At 37.2% G+C, this 22,646-nt stretch overlaps 1 protein-coding gene across 1 annotated transcript in view; it reads right to left on the bottom strand.

Moving 5' to 3' along the window:
- The window catches only part of ZCCHC7 (zinc finger CCHC-type containing 7), a 238,781-nt gene extending 221,495 nt beyond the window's left edge, over positions 1-17,286 (bottom strand). Inside the window, exons 1-2 of the mRNA XM_065879270.1 lie at positions 17,161-17,286; positions 11,602-12,232 (exon numbers count right to left, since the gene is read on the bottom strand). Of these exons, the coding sequence (XP_065735342.1) occupies positions 11,602-12,211 (610 nt within the window). The 5' untranslated portion in view covers positions 12,212-12,232; positions 17,161-17,286. The remainder of the gene's footprint in view (positions 1-11,601; positions 12,233-17,160) is intronic.
- Positions 17,287-22,646: the final 5,360 nt, after the last annotated feature.

Here is a 22,646-nt window from a genome sequence, read left to right as displayed (position 1 = left end):
AAGTAATGGCAAAATCACACAGCTGAACACAACTCCTCTTTGACTAACCATAAAGAACTATATACCAAAGTTAGTTTAACTAACCAAAAGTTGAAAATTAGATGATCTGTGGTACAACCATTACATTTCATGTGTTAAATCTGATAATAAAAGAAATTTCCCAAACTAGAACATCTCAAACAGAAGAATAAAGGGACTTACACAACAACCAAAGCAGTCACGGTATTAAGTACCAATACAAATATTCCACAACTTAAGACCTGATGGCTTTTTTTTACCAGTAACTCACCTATCTAGAACATTTAGGTTGAATATTATGTTTTTAGGGAAGTATTTCATATACGTAAAAACCAATCATACTAGATTCAAATAAGAATACCTTTATAGCAATACATAAGTTGTATTTATTCTCCCACAAAATTTATATAGTTTTTAAAGCAAACCCAAAAGAGGTGGACTCGATACAGGGTATTGAATAAAGAACAAAATACTAATTATATGGGAGTGAGGTGATTTTTCAACAATGAAATTTTACTGACAATTAAAATCCTCCTTAAAAGTAGAAAGTAATGCTATTTCTAAATAAAACCATTGACAAAGTTCATTTTTGTTTAAATCAGACCATCTAACAATAAAAAATGGCTAGTGCAATACAAGGAGTTACAAAATTGATATGGCTGCACACCTTTTCTTTAAATAAAACCTTTCTTCAGTTAAATTTGTGAATTTATATTCTGAATTCCTCTCATCTGACTTTTCAAAGCCTAATTTTTGACTTACTTTAACAATTTTATTTATCAGCCAAACCAGTCTGTTTCCTACATCTTTAGAGTTTCTCATTAGCTAAAAATATAGAAAGAGTATTGAAAAGTCTTCTAGAAATTGGGGCTTTCCCTCCCTAGAGTAGATAATTCTGTAACAGGCGCTAGTTACAAAGCAAAATCAGAAGTGACCTACGCACTTTAAGGGATTCCCAACAAAACAGTTTCTCTCAATGAGTAGCTGTAAACAGCATTCTTTCATCTTGAGGTAATTATAAGTTGACTATATATTTAGGCAAAAGCAGAAGGGAAGAGTAAAAATTTTTTTCCCATTATAGAATTATGCTGTCTTCCCTTAAAATGTATTTGCAAAAGATGGGGAGAGCAGATGCTCTCAAGTCCACCGTTAACTAATTTTCAAAACTATAACTATGAAATTCTAATGTAAAAATGTCATAGAGATAAAAGGTACACACATCAGACAAGATCCACTTTTAAATAACCCATTATTAGACTGCCTTTATATTTGAATCCAAATATGTATTACAAAAATAATTTTTATCCCCAGAATTACATCTCTATCCAGAGCTGATGCTGTTAGATCAAGATTCAAAAACTAAAAAACAAGTCATATCTATTCTTGTAGATTATCTTAAGTGTATCTGTATAATTTAAAAAGAAACTGTGGCCTTACACATGGTGGATGCTCAATTAAAATATGCATTTCCTTATTATCAGCAGAATCAACAACAATCTGGCAAGTAACTCAAAATGCCAAAAACTTAACCATGACAATAACTTTAATTTACAACAAAACAATGCTTAAGAGATTAAAAACTTTTGGCTAAAAAACTTCCAATAAGTGAACACTTTTACTTAAGTGTTAATAACCAAGAGGAAATTAGCAAGAGATTAGTAAATTACCCTGAAATTAAATACAAATTTAGCAAAGTCTTAAAAACAGGATCAACTTAAGAGTCATGAATTTTCTGAGTAGCCTTTACTCTTAGAAGGGGAAAAAAAGTAAATGTTCCCATTTCTGTACTTCTTTTGAAAAATGTTTGACAAATCGTATATAGTTCATATCAAATTCTACCTTCTGACCATACTATCTATAAATTATACTTATCTTCTTAGACAAGTGGTCTCTATACATAATAGATTATTTTTATAGCAAACAACTATAAGAATTTTATATTTAAGCACTCTTTACCCAGACATCAGGATTCAACTTCCTATGACAATTAGATAAGAATGAAAATCTTGCCATCTTATTTTATGCTTCTCCATTTCAAAAACAAACAAAAAGGCAGACCTGAAGATGTCTAATATTTTAATGGCAACAAAACTAAGTCATTAGTTCAATAAACATGCTATTTTCTTATAGCATGCTATTATCTTACATGCAATTTCCAACAAATTTAGTATATCTTATATGAAAATCAAATCAGTTTCTAAGAGAAACGTCAAAAAAAAAAAGTAAAATTTAATTCTCTCCCTAGGTACTTATTACTGTTGAAAAGAAAAGCTACTGTAAATAAATTTAGGCTAAAAGTCATAAGTTGACTTTGGAAGAATGCATAGCTAAGTTGCTGATCAACAATGAAATCACAAAAATTAGCGACATACAATACCAACTCCAAAATGTTATTAAAATCCAACCCAAAGCTGCCTTCGCATTTCTGGGATTTCTAATGAGATTTTCAGTCTGCTGAACAATGGCCATAAAAGGCTTTCAAACTTCACTCCACTCACAAGTAAAGTTGAAATTGAACATTTTTATTTCTTCTCTCCCTATGACAACTTCACCATGGAACAGTGAATAACACAGCTCAAGTCATTATGCTAATTAGAAATTAAATAAAAAGATGCCCTCACAATAGTTAAGTGTAAGGTGACATGCTACAACTACAGACACAGTTCAAAAGCAGCTTTAGGGATTGTGTAGTGCACGCTTACAAAAGCTGAAAACATCAGGGAGGGAGCTCTTTGGTCCTCTCGGTTACCAGAACTCTAGCATGTGGCCACTTTTCAATTATAATGCAGAAATTAAACTATACATCCATAAGAGGTATGTCAAACAGCAACTCACTCTTACGACCTATTAGGCCGTAAGATCTCTCAAGAAATTATGACTTGGACTTCCTTCATGGCGCAGTGGTTAAGAATCCGCCTGCCAATGCAGGGGACACGGGTTCGAGCCCTGGTCCGGGAAGATCCCACATGCCGTGGAGCAACTAAGCCCATGCGCCACAACTAGTGAGCCTGCACTCTAGAGCCCACGTGCCTAGAGCCCATGCTCTGCAACAAGAGAATCCACCACAAGGCGAAGCCTGCGCACCACAACAAAGAGTAGCCCCTGCTCACCGCAACTAGAGAAAGCCCGAGCTCAGCAACGAAGACCCAACGCAGCCAAATATATATAAATAAATAAATTTATTTAAAAATAAAAAAAAGAACCTATGACTGACTGGTTATGTGATGAATGCAGAAAGGGGGGGAAAATACCACCTTGAAGATTTGAAGAGCATTAAAAGGGAAGTTTAATTTATTTATATTTCCAAACTAACAGAATGTGTTCCTTTTCTATGTTAAAAGCTGGTAAAGAACACAAGCTATGACGAGCCAAAGTTATATTTCAAGACATGTTCTACTTTCAACAGCCTTGCATAAAACACACATTTCAAGCAGCCGGTCATGTCGTTTGACTAACATACAGCATCTGGTCCGTCTGAGAAAATTTTTCTATCTTCCATAAAGTTGCATGAAATATCCAATTTTTTAAAGGAAAAACAAAGGAGACATATGAGCAAGAAACAGGTGGAAAATACTGGAATAAAATAATAACCAAGAAATCTTCCAACAGCATATGCAGAACATAAATACCCTTTCTCATTTAGGCTGAGGTGGTTTCTGAAAGGATATGCTATTAAAATGTTTAATCATACCCAGCCACATATTAAGCCATTAATTAAACATTAATGGTATCATATAGTTTTAGGGTTTTCAGCTTTTATTCTCCCTCCCTGCATTTAACCTGAACATTAAATCCTATCCATTCTTCAAGACTGAGTTCAAAGAGTTACTTTTCAATTCACTCTTGTACTTTGCCTATCTGTAATAATCTTTTTTAAAAAGTCTATTACATTCATCTGGAAATGATTATGTATGTGCTGGGACATCTCTTGTATTTGTAGAAATGTATTTAACTCTGGTAATAGAGTGGACTTTCCATATTGTCATGCACTTTAAGGTTTCTAAAGGCAGGGACTACATAGCACTTCTTGAAACCCAACACCTTAACGGTATAGTGCCTGTACACTGTAAGCATCCAGTAAGTAATTGTTGGATTGATTTTAAGACTTCAGATTTAGGTTTTAACGAGATCATAAAATGTCACCAAATAAAATAAAATTTATTCAAATAAAGTGCCATACTAGAGACATGTTGTTCAAAAGCAACTTGGGTTCACCAAAAAATCTGAGAACTTCTCATTTAAAAACACCAAGTGGAAGCTATATGCCCATGCTTGCCACAGTGATAGTGAACTTATCCTGCAATTAGGAGTTTTGTCAAAATATTTTCCTATTACATTAATTTAGTCTATCCACTGTCTCATTTTAGCTTATAACCTTAATGAAATAAAATTTATTATTTTCCCAATAAAGGAATTAAGTTACCCAAAGTCACAGGTAGTCAACTATGCAGCTGTAAAAGACCTAGTAGCCACCACTGAGAACCTATGTCCATTACCTCATTTCAGAAATAAACTTTAAACTAAGATTTGAGGGATGAGTAGGTATCAGCCAGGCAAGGTAGAAACTGATCCAGGCATACATAAAGACCCAGATCAAATAAAATATGAGGTATTTGAAAAACTGAAATTCAAGTAGGTAACCCACTCTACTCAAATTTTAATTAGTTATCAAGTCTTGGTTGAGTGCCTTATAAATACCAGGGATTCAGCAATTGCCTCTAGATGAGTTCTTCAACTTCTGAAAATGTATCCAAAACTTTTATGTGCATATTTTTTAGGGGTGAAAGGGACTTGACACAAAAACAGTTAAAAGACTTACTGCACTAAGTTGTTAAAAGCCATAATTATACTTCAATTTCAATCAATCACTTCATGATTTTACTTTACTAAAGCCATAATTTCACTTCAACCTCATGTAGTACTATGTAAAGAGCACTATTCTATACGAAAAGGTAGAATTTCAATTAAATTCACCCAAGATTTGCTAGGTACCCACTATGTGCCAAATGCTGACAAACTATTATAAAAGAACGATGTACCCAACTGTACATACTGAAGGAGTTCTACATTAATGTAAAGTTCTACACTATAACAGTCACATACACTAGGAACTAACAGGTTTCTTCCACTTTTAAAAATGCTGAACTCTTCATTCTTTAAAAGGTATTTTCCTTTTAAAATCTGAACCTATTTAATTTTTTGCTAAATCTAAATCTTTCAAAATTACTAAATGAGAAAGAAACAGTAAGACCAGGAGTGTAAGCATAGGTATAAAGCATGCTTCTGAAAGTGGACTTAGACTATAATACATTTATTTAAAATACATTTTAAAACTGTAACAATTATATTATTCATCAACTATTTAAAATTACTATTCATTCACTTCCAAAAAGTATTTGTTACATGCCTAATGTGTCCAGCTCAGATTAGTGTAGAAGACACAAAAATAGTCTATAGTCATAGAAATGAGAAATATCTTTAGATACTATTATGGACTGATCTCCAGGATATACTGTTAAGAGAAAAACAACAAGGTAGAGCAAAGTGTAGATCATATGCTACTGTTTACTTCAAGAAGGGGGAGGGAGGATATGAAGATATATACATATTTGCTTATATATTTTTTAATGTAAGGACAAACTATCAATTTTCTCTTAACAGTTACCCCTAAGAGGAAGGGTGGGAACAGGATGAAGACTGGACAGAAGGTAGACGTCTCTGAATACTTTTTACCTTGTCTTATTGATTTGAATTTGGAACGTTCTAAATATTTTACATAATTATGAAACAAACTGAATTTTTAAAAGGTAATACTAAATATTAACATATGAAAAGCAAAATGAAACAAATGAACCTATCTATGTGTCTGGCTGATAGCACAATCACAGGGAGAGAAACCTGAATTTAATTAAGCTTCTAGATCTAACTACCAATTCATAGGAAATACAGGGGACAGTGGAGTATGTTAAACAATATCACAAAATTCAAACTCAGGGAATTCTAGAGGATAAACAATCGAGTTAGTATAACAATTACATTATAAAGAAGAAAGAAAACACACAGAAGAAAGATAAAGGAGGAACCTAAGATTAAAGGACATAAGTTACCACCCAACTGCAATAAATAGATCTGATTCAAATAAACTGTAGGAAAAAAAAATTAAGAGCCCATCAGGGAAATCTGAAGGCTGAAATCTGAAGGCTGGTTATTTAATGATAAAAGAATTATTGGTAATTTGTTTAGGTGTGATAATAATATGATTGTTTCTTAAAAAGAAAACTTATCTTTTAGAAATACATATTGAAATGAATGTATATGTATATAAATAAATGAATGAAATGACATGATGACTGTGATCTGCTTCAAAATAATACAGGGACATGGAATTACGTATGAGAAAAGATTGGTCATAAGTTGATAATTGTTGAAGCTGGTTTATGGAACAGTGAGACCATTACGACATTCCAGTTTTGTATACTTTAAAATTTCCATATGGGCTTCCCTGATGGCGCAGTGGCTGAGAGTCCACCTGCCGATACAGGGGACACGGGTTCGTGCCCCGGACCGGGAAGATCCCACATGCGCGGAGCAGCTGGGCCCGTGAGCCATGGCCGCTGAGCCTGTGCGTCCAGAGCCTGTGCTCCGCAACGGGAGAGGCCACAGTGAGAGGCCCGCGTACCACAAAAAAAAAAAAAAAAATTCCACAGTTAAAAATTAACAAAGATTTAACAATTACTCCAAGAGCTAATAATATCCCTTCCCTCTGCAGGAAAATAAGTTGGTGATTATTCATGTATAACTCCTATAGCACTTATTCCCATCATTTGGCTGTCATATACAATAATCCTTCCCAAACTAGAGATCACCCTCACAAATTAAAAAACATGTTGATTTCCTTTGGTGCATCTTTTCTTCAACCAAGAAATCTGTCTTTCTAATAAATGAGAATTGCAAGACACTCCTACTGGGGATAATAAACTAAAGAAAGTAAAGGGTAAGAATTTTAAAAGGAAGACAAATGACAGAGCAGGTATCATTTACATAAAGAAGCGTCAGGAAAGAGTAAAGAAAGTGAAGCAAATGAAGTTTGTTTCTAGACTTTAGAAATAAACTCCTACACCCATCAGTAACAAGGGCTGAGTCATATGTAACAGGTACTGAAGCCCTGTGTTTTGGCATGGATTTATTATAAGCAGAGCCCTCATCATAAAGCTGTATATACTGAGGAAAGCTAGGCTGAGCACACTACCTAAGTGCTACATCACCAAGGCCCCCATGGAACCCAAGGAAGCTAATCGACAGCTTCAGATCATAAAATCAGAAAAGTATTAAACATTTAGAGGAAATAAAAAAGAGGGAAAAAATGTCTCCTGGTTGTATATTATCTGCCTGACCGTGTATTCTAATTGTGTATTAAAGCAAAACAAACATTTACGCATCTCACTGAAACTGAAGTAGTGCGAAAGAACCTCACATTTCCACAGAGCAAGAGTGGTGCTGCACTCATTACTACAAATTTAACAATGGAAAATATGGATGTACTTACATAGTCCTTCAGATCTTCATGTACTACCTCAAATTCACTAATCCTATTTTTTAAAAAGTTTTAAGTTTTCAACCACATCTATTCCCAGGATTTTGAGAGACTTAACTCCAATGGTTAAGAAGAAACTTCCATAAATTACTTAAGCTTCTTATTATATTTTGTCTCTTCAATGAAACACCAAGCCACTTAAGGCTAAAACTATGTCTTTTACCACTTTAACTCCCCTCTATGTATTCTACATAGGGTAGATGCTCAAAAAGTATTTGATCATTTAGCAGTTAATGAAAAACAAAGTAATATATATGGCAAATAATTACTCTAAATAGTATTAATAAGGCTTCTGAGGAAAAGACCTGTCCTCAAGGAGTTGCTAATCTCTTCTATTATATTGATATTTCAAATATGCCACAGTTTGAGGGGTTTGCGGAGGAGGGGGAGCAGTACACAAAATCATAATTTTTGCTGTTTAACAATCATCATCATTTCAGAAGTACGCCAGAATTTCCACAAACTTCCACTGACATGAAAAAAATCTTTTCTCTAAAGACTATTATACAAACTGAACCAGATCTACCCCCAGGTCTATTTATGAATGGGATAATAATGATTAGAAAGTAACAACACACTCAAATAGCCATCAGTACTGAATATATTGCCTATTAACTAGAAAAAAAATAGGATTATGGCATTAGTAGATCAAGGAGCACAGAATTAGGATAAATTTCAATATGGATAGTAGGAACATACACTGACTGTTTGGAATCAAGAATTACTTAGAATTACTTAGGTCTTAAATAAATATTTTTACCAATATTGCTAAGAAATAACAAAGAGTCTACCACTAAATCAAATAGAAATGTGCAACATGACAAGTAATCATAAAAACCACTGCAGCTAATTGGAACCCTCATACATTACTGATGGGGATGTATAATGGTGCGGCCACTATAGAAAAGTTTGGCAGTTCCTCAAAAGTGAAACAGAAATGCCAGTAATCTTATTCCTAGTTTATACCCAAAACAAGTATTCAAGTAAATACCTGTACATGAATGTCCAGAGTAGCACTATACATGACAACCAAAAGGTAGAAACACAAATGTCCATTAACAGATAAATGGATAAACAAAATGCAGGTATACAATAGAATATTATTCAGCCTTAAAAGAGGACTGAAGTACTGATACATGCTACAATATGCATAAGCCTCCAAAACATTATGCTAAGTGAAAGAAGCTAGACACAAAAGGTCACATACTGGATGATTCTATTTACACGAAATATCCAGAATAGGTAAATCCATAGACAGAAAGCAGACTTGTGCTTGTCAGAGTCTGGGGCAGGAGGTTATGAGTGACTGTTCAATTGGTGCAGGGTTTCTTTTGGATGTGGTGAAAACATTTTGGCATTTCCCTTAGATGTGATGAAAATGTTTTGGAACTAGATATAGGTAATGGTTCTACAACATTGTGAATGTATTAAATGCCTCCAAATTGAACCTTTAAAATGGTTAATTTTGTGTTAATTTCACCTCAATAAAAAATAAACAAATAATCCCCCCAAAACACAGTTCAAGAACAGCCATGCTTCTTATTGTCTATAACATAAAATACTAAAATTGTTTTCCAGAGATTTCTCTATATACCTGATTACCAACTTTTTCTTCATTCCTAAAAGCCATACCTAAGTCCATCATTCTCTTTCCTCTAGAATCCTCATCTCCATATGGCTCAGCTACCCTTAACCCCGTCCTCACCACCCCTCATCAATCCCTTTCATTTTGCCCTGAGAAACCCTACTTACATTATGAGCCACCATCCAGTTAACCTGCTCCTCTTTCTGTGGAAAGATAAGCTTTCTTTTCAATTTATCAAGCTTTTCAGTATGTATATGTGAAATAACAATAAGATACCCAAATGGAAATATTTGGCACGGTGGACATAGAGAACTTGAATTCAAGAAAAGTCGCTGATCATCATGAACACATTAGTATTTGATGAAACTAGGTGTCATGTTACGGGTAGGCAATTTAGAGAAGGAATAGGCTAAATGATCGTTTTGACATTCTGTAATGTTTTGCCTAACCCTGGATCTTTTAGTTTCTGTCACCCTGCCCCAGGTATTACTGGAAAAAGTTATGAAATCCTTCAGAGTGAGTTCATTACAAGTTCACATTGTTTCAATTTTGATTGAATACTACTTTTAAGCAAGGCTTTTATTCTCTTATTGTTGATTTGTTAGCACAATGATTTCTAACCTATGAGCTTCAGACTCCTGGGAGCTGGAGAATTAGTTATCACAATGGGTAGCCAGAGGCATGCTTTATATAAGGCCATATATGCTGCAGACAGGCCTTATACAATATTTTTCAAATGTGTAGACAATGTTGTGGTTAATAAAATACAAAGTCATGTATGAGTGTACTGAATAGCTTTTTGCTAATATGCATTTTCTCAATTAACAAATACTAAAAATATAACTATAGTTATGTGGGGCGGGGGGTCCACAAATTTTTTTGAAGTTAAAGAAGTTGTCATCTTCAACATATTGGGATCCACTGCCTAACAGTATTCCCCATAGCACCTAAACATCTTTCCCACACTCTAAGCCTCTAAGTATCCCCTGTCCAATTCCAGACCCACTTCCACTTTCATTTTCCCAAGAAAATCAAACACATCCTCATATATTCCCTCATCTGCCTCAATCCATCTGAATTTATTCTTTCTCCTCCACCTCTATAAATATTTGGTAATTTAGCAATTAAATGTCTCTTCCCTTTTATGACTAATTCAGACAATATACCTGAGCCCATCTCTTATTTGCCTCCCTTACCCCAATCCACCAAACAGGCTTAATCTCTCCTTCAAGAGATTTTCCCCTTCCACCTAAAAACATTATCAACTCTCTTATTCTGACAAAACTTTACTTGATTCTGCTCTATGTTCTAGCTACTATCCTATTCCTTTTCTTCCTTTTGGTGTCAAATTCTCAGAGCTGGCCTACTACAGCCTGAGCTAGACACCTGTTTTGTAAATAAGATTCTGTTGAAATAGCCATCTCATTTTTTCAGATATCATGGCTGCTTTCCTACAACAAGGGCAAAGTTAAGTAGTTAGGCGATCCTATGGCTTGGAAACCTAAAATATTTCCTACCTGGCTCTTTAAAAAGTTTGTCAATCTCTGGGGCTCCAAAGCATGATCTATATTCAATATCAGCACTTTCTTTTGAGGACAAGTGGGTGCCATTAAAGGTTTTGGATCAGCAGTAAAGTACTGAGTAAAGGGCATTTCAAGACTACCAATTTAACAACAGCATACAGGGAAGATATAAAAGATCATTTAGGAAAATATTGCAAGAGACTACACATTAAGCATAAAGGGAGAAAAATAAAAGGGACTTTTTAAAAGGATAAGCATCAATACTAGGTGACTACATGTGACAGAGACAAAACCAACACCAAAATTTCAATTCTTGATTATGTGGCTCTCAAGAATTTGCATTCTCTCCTACAGTCTACTGTAGACTTACAGCTCTTCATAGTTTCCTACATTACTGATTATGGAGTTCCTAAAAATCTTAACACTAATTCCATATCTTCTGTATACCAGGCATTCCCCATGCTTGCTATATGGCTACCTCCTGGGTAAGCAAATCACTTAGGAAGAGGCAGAACCAACAGAGTTGGCCAAATAAGAGCATAGGGCCAATGTCAGAGTTAGATGGAGTACTCACCTGTGGTACCAAGCAGAGAGAGAGGGGAACTAAGATTTCAGGTCCAGAACTGGCTCTAGCCAAACAGGAAGAAGCAGTTATGAATTTGCTTATAGCAGAAGCAGAGTGTCTTTGATATCCTGACATACTTTTCTGATGTTCAGACAGACCACCATTAAAGTGGCCATTGGTAAAAGAGTCTCATGAAAAACAAGACCAAAAGATGAGGAATTAAATGGAGCTGACCCTAATGGTCTTTTGTTTAGGAAAAGCAGTCTTCCTTATTAAAGATGATACTACTTTTCATAATGGCCAATATGATACTAACCTTCATTAAGAGAATTTTCACACCCCACAAGATTGAGAAGGATATCGTCATCTTTATCATCAACTTCACATCCCAGCAGCATCCAGCTTTCCACATTATCGCTTTCTGAAATGGTGCTCTCTTCCTCTTCACTTGAACTGACCTCTATAATCATGACCTCTTGGATTGTACCTGATCTCTCTCCAGGTTTAGTCTTCTCAATATCCCTCTTGCATTTCTTATCTGCCAACTCATTAGAATGAAGAAAAGCAGGAGGACCTTGGGTCTTTTCTTCTGCATGGACTCTAAAATTCTTTCTTTTACATTTATAAATACTATCTTCATCAGACAGTGTGATGACCTCTGACCCATCTGATAGCTGGATGACCTCACTATCTGAAAGGATAATTAAGTTCTTCTGATTTGGTTTACTATTGAATGATTCAGAATTCCCAGAGTTCTTCTCTTCATGTTCTTCCTCTTTGATGACATTATCAAGATCTTGGGCATAATGAACTTGGCTGTAGAGCTGAAATTCCACCTCACTATCAACACTCAGTTCACTAGATGACTCTTCACGATAAAGGTCATCTTCATATGCTTCTATGGTCTCATAACCACCAAACATCATGGAAAGTCAGTAACCTTGATGCTGTAAAACAGAAAGTCATAGAAAGAATATATTTTAACAGCTCAGATCATGCCTGTTTAGTGCATAATGATGTCACCTCTTAGAGCTAACTTCTGTGAAGGCCATCATTTTTCTCAATGACATATTAAAATACCTTTTTCTCTTAGAGTAATACCATTTTTCAAGATTTTCTAAATTGTTATGACACACTCTAATAATGCCCAGCCCCTCCCAAATGAAAATTACTGCCAACAAACTGAGTTACAGTTATTAATGGATATGTTATATTTCACAAGTATGTTAGAAAGGAAAAACAGGTTGAGATCCACTGTTTCAGACACCAATCACTTTTTCTCCACAATGTTAAAAATCACAAAAATATTTTAGGTCATTCTCACTACTATTCCATCCATTCTTCATCTTTTCCCTGGCTCTGGTTCTGTATCTCATCTTTTCTGGTATACATTCTCACACAGGAATATTACTTCAAGTATGACTAAAATCCACAAAAGGACATAATTATCATATTTACTGTTTTGGTGTATATTTGTCTTCTCAATTAAAAAATTAATCTCCAGGCCTTCTGATCTTTGACCAAAAGAATACATAAAAATAGCTGATAAACTTAGTTTATTTCTGTACCTATAAAGATATGTATGAAATACAAACTAACTGAAGACCTAAAATAGAGGTAAAACTCAGCTTTAGGAGCACTTTACTCCTACTGTGAGCACAGTAAATCCTGCTCATCCTTCAACTCTGTTTCAATATCACTTCCTCAGGGAAGCTTTCCTTGACCCACCAAACTGTCGAGGCTTTATAGGTTTCCATAAGCACTTTACATTTCAAGACATTCACATTTCTAATTACTAGTGCAATGTAAATTTCCCACAAGCACAAATCACATACCCCAGGGTGGCAGGAACTATATGCACTTTGTTAAACAATGGATCCCCAAAACCAAGCAGAGTAACTGGCATTTAGTAAGACCTCTATAAAGGTCTGCTGAACTAACAAATGAATAAATAAATGAATAATATCATCAGGTATTTGTTCTAAAGCCCTAATAAATCTAATTATGTGTCTAAAATATGAAAATTATGATGAGATGAATTTTGTAGTTGTCTCCAACTATTTCGAAGATTCTCATATCATCAACCAAAAATCTACACAGATGTTTCAATTAGATACTAATGGAACACTGATCAAAATGAGAGTGCTGGGAAAAAACTCATTTTTGTTTAAAAAAAAAATCAGGCACAGTATAGAGAACACTTAAAAATGACAATTTATTCTTTCTACTCTACTTTTAGCTATACAGATACAATTTAGAAAGACTAGTTGTTTTCTTAGTTTATCAATTCTCTGCCCAAAATGTCAGGGTACTCTTGGTGATACAACCTGCTGACTCCAAAAATCAAATGAACAAGAGCCAAAAATGTACTACGCTCATGCTGGAGTTTCTTGTTTTACAGAAATAAAGAAACCAACTTTTGTTGTACACCTTAAACTTACACAATGTTATATGTCAATTATATCTCAATAAAGCTGGGGGGAAAAAGATGATTAAAAGTTCTGAGTTAACAATATTGTATATATGAAATCTGCTAAGAGAGTAAATCTTAAATGTTCTAACCACACACAAAAAAGGTTAAGATGTGAGGTGATGGATGTGTTAACTAACCTTAATGTGGTAATCATTTCACAATATATACATATATCAAATCATCATGTTGTACACCTTAAACAATGTTATTTGTCAATTATATCTCAATAAAGCTGGGGGGGGGAGACCCAACTTTTAATGCCTTTTTTTCCTTCTAAAAGGTACAATATACCTGTTCCCTTTTTGCACTGTCCTTCAGGTTGCTATGCTGTTGTCATACAAGTTGAATGTGGCTGTCTGAAAAGTAATGCTCATAGCATTTATCAGTTTATATTGAAATGTTAGCTTCAGAGGAATACAAATAAAAGATGAATCCTTTCCTTTTTATTTAATAGGTAAATTAATTCTAAAAGAAGTCAAAGGAATTATGCTTCCTTCAAAATCCTCACTGGATCCATCTTGAGGATCCAGTGTGGACTTAAGATAAAACATAATTCCGGTGCAGCACAGAAAAAATTAAAGAGCTAAATTACAGAGTTACAAATTTGTACTACTCTTGGAGCCATCCCAAAGGAAAGGGATTAAGAAAAGAGCCATAGGCACACCTGTGAATGTATGCCAAAAATAAACTACAGAAATAAAATAAAAACAGACTTCCTTGGGTCTAAGGGTTTATCTCTTCCCCTGAAATGTAGAAAAATGAATTTAACAATTTAGCCCCTATGGCCTTTAAGAGGATTCTGTCCCTTCTGTACTGAAAATTGTGCTCAGCATAACCGGCTCTTCTATTTATGTAGCTTATGTATGCCAGAGTTATGGTCTGCCTGAGGCTGTTTTGGTTTATGTTACTACTTTAATTACATTCAAACGCATTTAGTTAACTTTTTAAATTCATACTCCAAGGATGAATATGAAAAAAATATATATGTATATAACTGTCTTGATTCAGAAGGACTTCTCAGCTTTTTGATCACTGTACACAATTCTCAAGCATACTTAATTAGATAACATAAAGTCTCTATGAGAGTCACAAAATTTTAAATCTGGAAGAGACCTTTCAGATTATCTCATCAACCTCCTCAATTTACATATAAGGAAACTGAGGTCCAAAGAGATAAGGAGGCCTATCCAAAGTTATTTAGCTGGTTAAGAACACAGCTAAAACTGATTCACATTTCCCTGATTAAAAAAATAACAATCATTTCGAATAAAGATTAAAAAAAAAAAAACCTTCCTTCAAAGCTAAATTTGCAGTGGCTCTAACACCTAAATTTACCTAACAAATATCCATTTTATTTCCGTGTTGTTTAAAAACTATAAAAGAGGCATTTTTTTTTGTTTGTTTGTTTTTTGTTTTTGCGGTACGCGGGCCTCTCACTGTTGTGGCCTCTCCCATTGCGGAGCACAGGCTCCGGACGCGCAGGCTCAGCGGCCGTGGCTCACGGGCCCAGCCGCTCTGCGGCATGTGGGATCTTCCCAGACTGGGGCACGAACCCGTATCCCCTGCATCGGCAGGCGGACTCTCAACCACTGCGCCACCAGGGAAGCCCTAAAAGAGGCATTTTAATTGGAAAGAAAAGCATACATTTGAATTTGTCAGTTTACCATCCAAGAGCTTCCCAAGTTGGTACACAAAGGCTATAGCAATGCCATGACCAAAAAAGATGGCTCTTATATAAGAACTTAAAATATCAGTTTGGGAATAAAACTACTCTGAAGAATTTAAATGGCTTAACAAATATAAAACAGCTATAGAGAATAACTGCAAAGGCTTTCGCTGTTCAAAAGTGACAGCAGAATTCATTCACTGATTTTTTTTTAAACTAGACAACTTAAGGCTTATTTAAGCTTTCAGATTTTATTATACAATCTTTAAAGACAACATTTCTGCTCCAACAGTCTACCAACTGGTCATTTCAGTCCTTGTGCTCTTATTTCTCTTCAAAGAACTTTTAGCCTAGATATTTCTTTTTGATGAGATAGTTATCCACCTCAAGGAAATTTAAATCAAATTCACAGCTTGATATCAAGCCTAGTTTTCTTTAGAACGTGATTAACAGTTTAATTTCCAATTAAAATTTCTGACTTAGTGAGCCATCCTGATAGCGACAGATTTGAAACACTACTGACTCTAGTGTTAAAATTTCTGCCCACTCTTCGAATGGGGCTTTCAATTTGAAGTAAATCAAACTGGGACAGAGAATTCAAATGTGGGAAACAATGGTCACAAAAAAATTCAGACAGAATACAAGATGCTGGTGCTAAATTTATTCAGACAAGTCCAGCTGTTCCTGACATAAAGTCTTTATAGAGTAACTAATCCTATCTCAAAACACTTCCTTCACCTTTCCCTCAGCGCTTTTTCCTGTTATTACACAGTATCTTATCCTTGAAGCTATTGTACAATCCTCACTTCCACTTCTTCCTCAGTTTATTCCCCACCCTCAGACTCTCTTGAAAACAGCAATAGTGAATTATCCCCAAAGCACAATACCGTCTGAAATATACACACAGCCGAAAAATTCAAAACACAACAGAGTTTTGGAAGGGACCTGAAAGTCATTAAATTAAACACTCATTTTATACACTGAGAAATGGGCTCTGAGAAGCTTACTTATTCATTGCGCATAAAAGATCTCCTAATTCAACCCCGTGATCTGAAATCAAGGTAAATACAGCCTGAAGAGAAGATTTCTGGAGTCACCAGCGCGAGTTGGTGGTGGAGCCCCGGCTAGAACGCAGGCCTGCTGACTCTCCACTCAGCCAGTTTTCCCACTACATCTGCAACTCTTAAAGTTGAAGTTAACTAACGGCTACGATGTGAAAGATAAAGGGAATCAGCTAACACAGTCCAAGTCTCCTTGTTTTACGTGGGGAAAGGGGCCCATCTCCCAAAATTTTTCTGTCCCCACAGCTGCAGCTGCTGCTTCTGACTGCTGACGCTGGATTTGGCCCAGGACTGTTCGGTCCTCAAAGGCCGAGCCCTCTTCGCGTTTAAATGACTGACCGGCTTTCCTAAAAGACAGGGGAACCTCGGGGGTGGGGGGTGGAGGTAAAATAGGCAGAAACGCCACTCCTCACCGAGGCCATGGGCGCCCAGCCATTTTTGAACCACGGCCTCAGGCCTTGGAGGGGCAGGGAGAAGCCCAGCCGGTCCGCGGAGTCGCATGGAAAAGAGCTCGACTGAGAGGCCACGAGCCAAGCCCCGCCACGAGTAAGGGACACAGGGGAGACGCGGAGGCCGGCGAGGGGACACGCGCTAGCTCCACAGCCCAGCGGGCGAGGCGGAGGGCGGGCAGGGGTCCCCCGGCCGCAGTCGGCTCGGGGTCCGTCACACACATACTCACTGCCGCGGCTGCGACCAGGAAGCACCAACCAGGAACCAAAACGCGTAGAGGGACGGGGAGGGGCGAGGACAAATGAGGTAAGAAAACCGCGTCCGCGCGAACCCGGGAGGAGGGAAGGCACTTCCGGGGAAAACACTGCTCCCGGGAGTCGTCTTCCGTCCTGCCCACCCACCAGGCCTTCTGTACGCATGCGTAACAACTATTAACCCTTTCCTTTCCCCTTGATGTGTCTGTCTTGCTCTGGTCCTTCCCCCCAACGGCTTCTTTCACAGATATTTAAGCTGCATCTGTGACAGGGGACACCATGTTTGAATGACTTGCACAGAAGATATGCTACTTACCGAGCAAAACCGGGGAGAGTTAGCGCCTTTCTGTGCTGGCGAGAAAAACTACATCTACCATGATGCTCCGGGGCGAGGTTTAGCCCGCGCTCCGCCTCCTTTCCCCCTGACCTCGGAGGACATCCTCCATGTGCCGCGTGGCGCGGGAGCGGAGCCGAGACCCAGCAAGCGGACGAGGACCGGTGCGCCAGACGGCTTGGCTGGTGGACTCGGGGAATCCCAGCGAGGGAGAAGCCTCTTTGAGAGCGCCTGGTTTAGATCCTTCTCTCGAGCTAGGTGATCTTAGGCAGGTCCTTCCCACCTCTAAGTTGAAGGTAAACTTAGTTTACACTGGAGTGCTTCCGGCGCCTTTTTTCCCCTAGAATACAAGACAACAGATTTAACTCTTTGTGAACCTTGAAGAGCTGAACTCTTGCGAAAGATTGAAGTCAATACTGGTCCTTTGGAAGCCTCCGGAGGCTACAGATTGTGTTGGGAGCCCCTGGCTTCGGTTCCTTGTCTCACACCTTATTTTAACAGTAATACTAAACCCAACTGTACATCTTTATCAATTCGTCGGCCCCGGCCCTTGGCAACAGTCTTGAAAGATGTTTGACATTGATTATTTTTGCCAACATTTATCGAACATGTGTTTAAGAGCCAGGCAGTGCTAGCAATTGCGAATATAGTGGTAAATGTTTTAAAGTCTCTGGTCTCATAGAGCTAGTAGAGTCTACCTGAGAAAGCAGAATACAGATAGTTTGCTTATATCTAAGAGTTTGACCGGAAAAATAATTAGAAATTTTAGTTAGCATTATGGTAAGTGCTAGGAAGGAGGACAAGATACAATGAAAAGGTAAAATTGGAGGACCCGTTTGCAGAGGAGGAAACAGGCTAAGAAATGGGCCACAGAAATTACTAGATTGTTTATTAGGTAATGTGTATTGTGTAGAACAAATGTTATCTTAAAAATAATAATATACTGAACATTTATCAAGTGCTAGGCTTACTCCTATAAATTTACTATGTATAAACTTTAAAATTTTAACAACCTTTGAGGTTGAGAGTTTTTAAAAAAGGAAATAGATTCAGAGGTTAAGTAACTTGCCCAAGGCCACAAGGCCAGGAAATGCTCCCAATTACTATGCCCAGTGCTCTCACTATTACTCCTGCATTCAACAAAGATTTGCTATGTTCCCATGCTCAAAATGCTTAAGCACCCCCAACAGTTATGTCATAAAACCTAGAATTCTTTGGATGTCGTAAAGAACACTTCATGAGCTGACATCTGCCTACCTCTTTACCACCATGCTGAATACTGGGCTGTTGCCAGAACACATTATGCTCTATCACATCTGTGCCTTTACAGAGAGCATTCCTACTGCCTGTAAAGTCCTCCCTGTCATTCACCCTACTCTGCTCAAGACTGAGTCTTCAGGGGAATTTTCCAACTTAACCAGACAGAACAGGCATTCCTTCCCTGGGTTCTACTACACTTTGGACAAACCTCCATCAAGACAGTTATATTGTCTTAAAATTGTCTCCTAACTGGATTGTAGGCTCCCAGAAGGGTGAAGCTTTGACATTTTATCTTGTATCTTCACCAACTAATATAGTGCTTGACAGACAGCAAGCACTCAGTAATGGTGTTAAAAGAATGAAGGACTTCTAACTACCTGAGGTTCTAGGAAACCAAGAACCAGATATGGATCCACCAGCTATCAGTTCAGTGGGAAACATGTCATGACTCCAAATAACTGGAATGCAGTGTAGTGTTCCATGATACTAACATGGTGTAAAGAGCTGCAGGGACCCCAAGGATACAGAGATTTCTGACCAAGAAGAGTAGTGTATATATACACGCACCCTGCCTTTACATGATAAGTTCTCATTTAGACGGTTTTTAGAAATCACGAGATTCAGTCTCCTATTGTGATGGGGAAACTGAAGTTTTGCAAAGAGTCACGTGGCAGAGGCAGAACTGTGTGTGTAATCCAGGTCTCTGAGTCTCTCCCCAAACCACCTCACACTGTCTCTGCCCCACACCTCTTGAGATCACAAATGGTAGCATGCACAAATATCCTGGAGCCTCTCTTAGAATGTCCTAAGGAGTCCATTTATTTGAGAGAGGAAGCACCTGCTTTCGCCAGGGCAGTGGCAGTACTACATCAACAGTGAGCAGCTGAACTAGGGTGAGGGGCCAGGAGAAAGCAGAAACCTGCTGCAGAGGGCAGGCCAGGTGGGGGATATAGTGTAGCAGGATCTGGGCAAGTGACTTACCCTTACCCTTCCATTGCAGAGGGAGGAGCTACCTCCTTTATTTTATTCTGGTTTAGTGGTACCTAGAACCTCTGAAAAACTAATCATTTTGACCTTTTATCAGTTGCCTTTCCATTACTATCTATTCACTGGCAGCCTACTATGTAATAACCCCTTGTGAGCCACTTCAGGTATATTGTCTGCCAGATATATTGTAAGGGAGTGTTAGCCCATTTCACTAGTGTGGAAATTGTGACTTGGCGAGGTCACGTGACTTCCTCTAAATGACAGAGCTGGTATTCAAACTCAAGTCTTGTCTGAATCCAAAACCTATGCTCTTTTCTATGCCCAAACTGCCTTTCAAAACTAAACTCCTCGAGGGTGGAGACTATGATGTCCTGCTTCTGTCTCTCCAGTACTTAACCCAAGGCAGAGTATGTTTCAGGCTCCCAGAGGCCACTGGTGGAATGAGTGGATTCAGCATGGAATGTTTGCCAAATGAAAGCCTGGGTGCTTTATGAACAGTGTTGTGGAACAGCAAAGGAGGGAGCTGCTGGCTGCTTAGGAGCAGTGGAGAAGCCTCCTGCAGAGGAGGAGGCCAAGTAAGTGGTTAGTAAAACAACAACAGCAGTCCAGCATTCTAATCGTAAAGAGCACAAACAGGCAATTCACAGAAGAAATCCGAAAGGCCATGAACTATGATAAGAAGTGTTCAGCATCACTAATAATCAGAAAAATATGAATGACCTCATACACTGTGGATGGAAATACAAATTGGAAAAGCCTTTTAGGGGAGTTAGTTGACTGTATCCATCAAAATTGGAAGTGAGCTATGTTTTTAAATGTATGTAGAAAGATTGTGACAGAAAAAAAAAGGAAACAACAAATATTCATCAATAGGGAATGAAATAAACAAGGATACAGCTATACTATTTTTTTAAGTATGCTGCTTTTAAAAGAATGAGATAAATCTGTATGTACTGACATAGATCTCCAAGACATACAGTTAAGTGAAAACAACAGGCAAATTGCAGAACAATAGGTGTATTATGTACTCATTTCTGTTATAGTTTAAAGGGTTTGTGTGGCTGTATATAGATATGTGTGTATAGAATGCATAGAGAAAATACTGGATGGATGTCAGTAACAGTGGTTACTGACTTCTGAGGAAGGAAGTGGGAGTGGAAGGGAATAAAGAGGGACTTTTCACTTAAAAAAAAAAAGAGACGTAATTCAGTGAGAAGAGCACACATCACTTCTGGGGTACTCCTGCCAAAGCACATAACCTGAATATAATCATGAGGAAACTATGAGACAAAAACAAATTAGGGAACATTCTACAATATACCTGACTCTTAAAAACACTTCAAAAATGTCAGTCATAAAAACAATAACTGAGGAATTGTTCCACACTCAAGGACAGTGAAAGAGACATGATACATAATAAATTCAATTCATGATCTGGGATTTTCTTTTGCCAGAAAGGATATTATTGGGACAATTAGCAAAATCCAAATAAATCTAGATTTGATGACAGTGCTGTATAGCTGTTTTTCTCCCGATCTTTATATTTGTATTACGGTTATGTAAGAGAATGTCCTTGTCTTTTTTAGGCTGCATAATCTGAAGTACTTGCAGTAAAAGGACATCATGTCTGACACTGATTCTCAAGTGGTTCAGAAAACAATTGTTTTGGGGGCAAAGGAAAGGGAGAGAGGAGAAGGATAACACAAATGTAGTAAAAAGTTAACATTTTGGGAATCTGGGTAAAAGGTATTCAAGAGTTCTTGGTACTAATTTTGCAATTTATATCTAACTCTGAAAGTATGCCAAAATATAAAACTAAAAGGAAAACTAAAAAGAATAAGGATTTGCCAGGTGGAGAAGGCAGGGGGAATCTTCTGGCAAAGGAACAAGATAAGCAAAGGAAATTGACAAGCATGAGTCTTGCATTAAGAAACAATCAGTGGCTCTGAGTGTTCAGAACATGGCATGGTGTGGGGAGAGCGGGAGGGGAGAGAGTAGGAATCATGAGCAACACAACCCACAAATGGACCCAGTTCCCTGCTACCTAATATCGGAAATGAACATTAAGCCTTCTTTATGCCCAGCCTCAAGCCCTGCAAAAAATAACTCGAGTTCTTATGGCTGCCCTGTCATTTCATTGACAATTTCTCTTCATCCAGTGACTATAGAATAAGAAACCCTAGGACAGTGGCTGAAAGGGACGTCTAGGAAAACTCCATCATTTTGCAGAAGGGAAAACGAAGACCCACAATGAAGGCAGGATTTGCAAGTTCCCGGCAAGTGTTAACACTGGCTTCCAGTTCACAGTCCATTACTCTTTCTGTTGTGCAAAATTCTGAAAGGTTGAGGCAGAAATAGAGACTGACAAGTGAAGTGAATGTTACCCTTTAAAGTTTGGATGTTTTTCATTTGCCACAAATACAGACTTAATGTCAGTACAGTTTTAAAATGTAATTATAGAAACTTGTTCACTTAAAGCCCATATGTTGCAGCTGGTAAGCAATATTCAATTCAAGCTCCTAGTCTGAGGCAGCAATCAAGGTGATTCTCGGGAATTCTCAATGACATTGGTACCCATCTGGATTTGTTGAAAAGTTTAACATCCTTTTTTATTATTCATGATTTTGCAGTTCTTCACATTGCAAGGTGATAGAGAGAGCACACAATTTTCATCCATGAAATCATTCTTGAAAATTTAGACATTCATATAGATGGCTTTTAATTTTTCTTAGAGACTGCTTTTCCTTATAAAATCATGAAATTTAAAAAATATACACCATAAATTAAACTATATAAGTGATAATATTCTCATTCTAATAAAATCCTAGGGATAAGGAGCTAGTATTTCAAGAACTGTATTCTCATTCGTTATTATT

This window comes from Phocoena phocoena, chromosome 6 (assembly GCF_963924675.1).
Source record: "Phocoena phocoena chromosome 6, mPhoPho1.1, whole genome shotgun sequence".
In the NCBI taxonomy this organism is placed as follows: Eukaryota; Metazoa; Chordata; class Mammalia; order Artiodactyla; family Phocoenidae; genus Phocoena; species Phocoena phocoena.
Note: the sequence above shows the minus strand (reverse complement) of the source record. Positions and strands in the feature narration are given on the sequence as shown.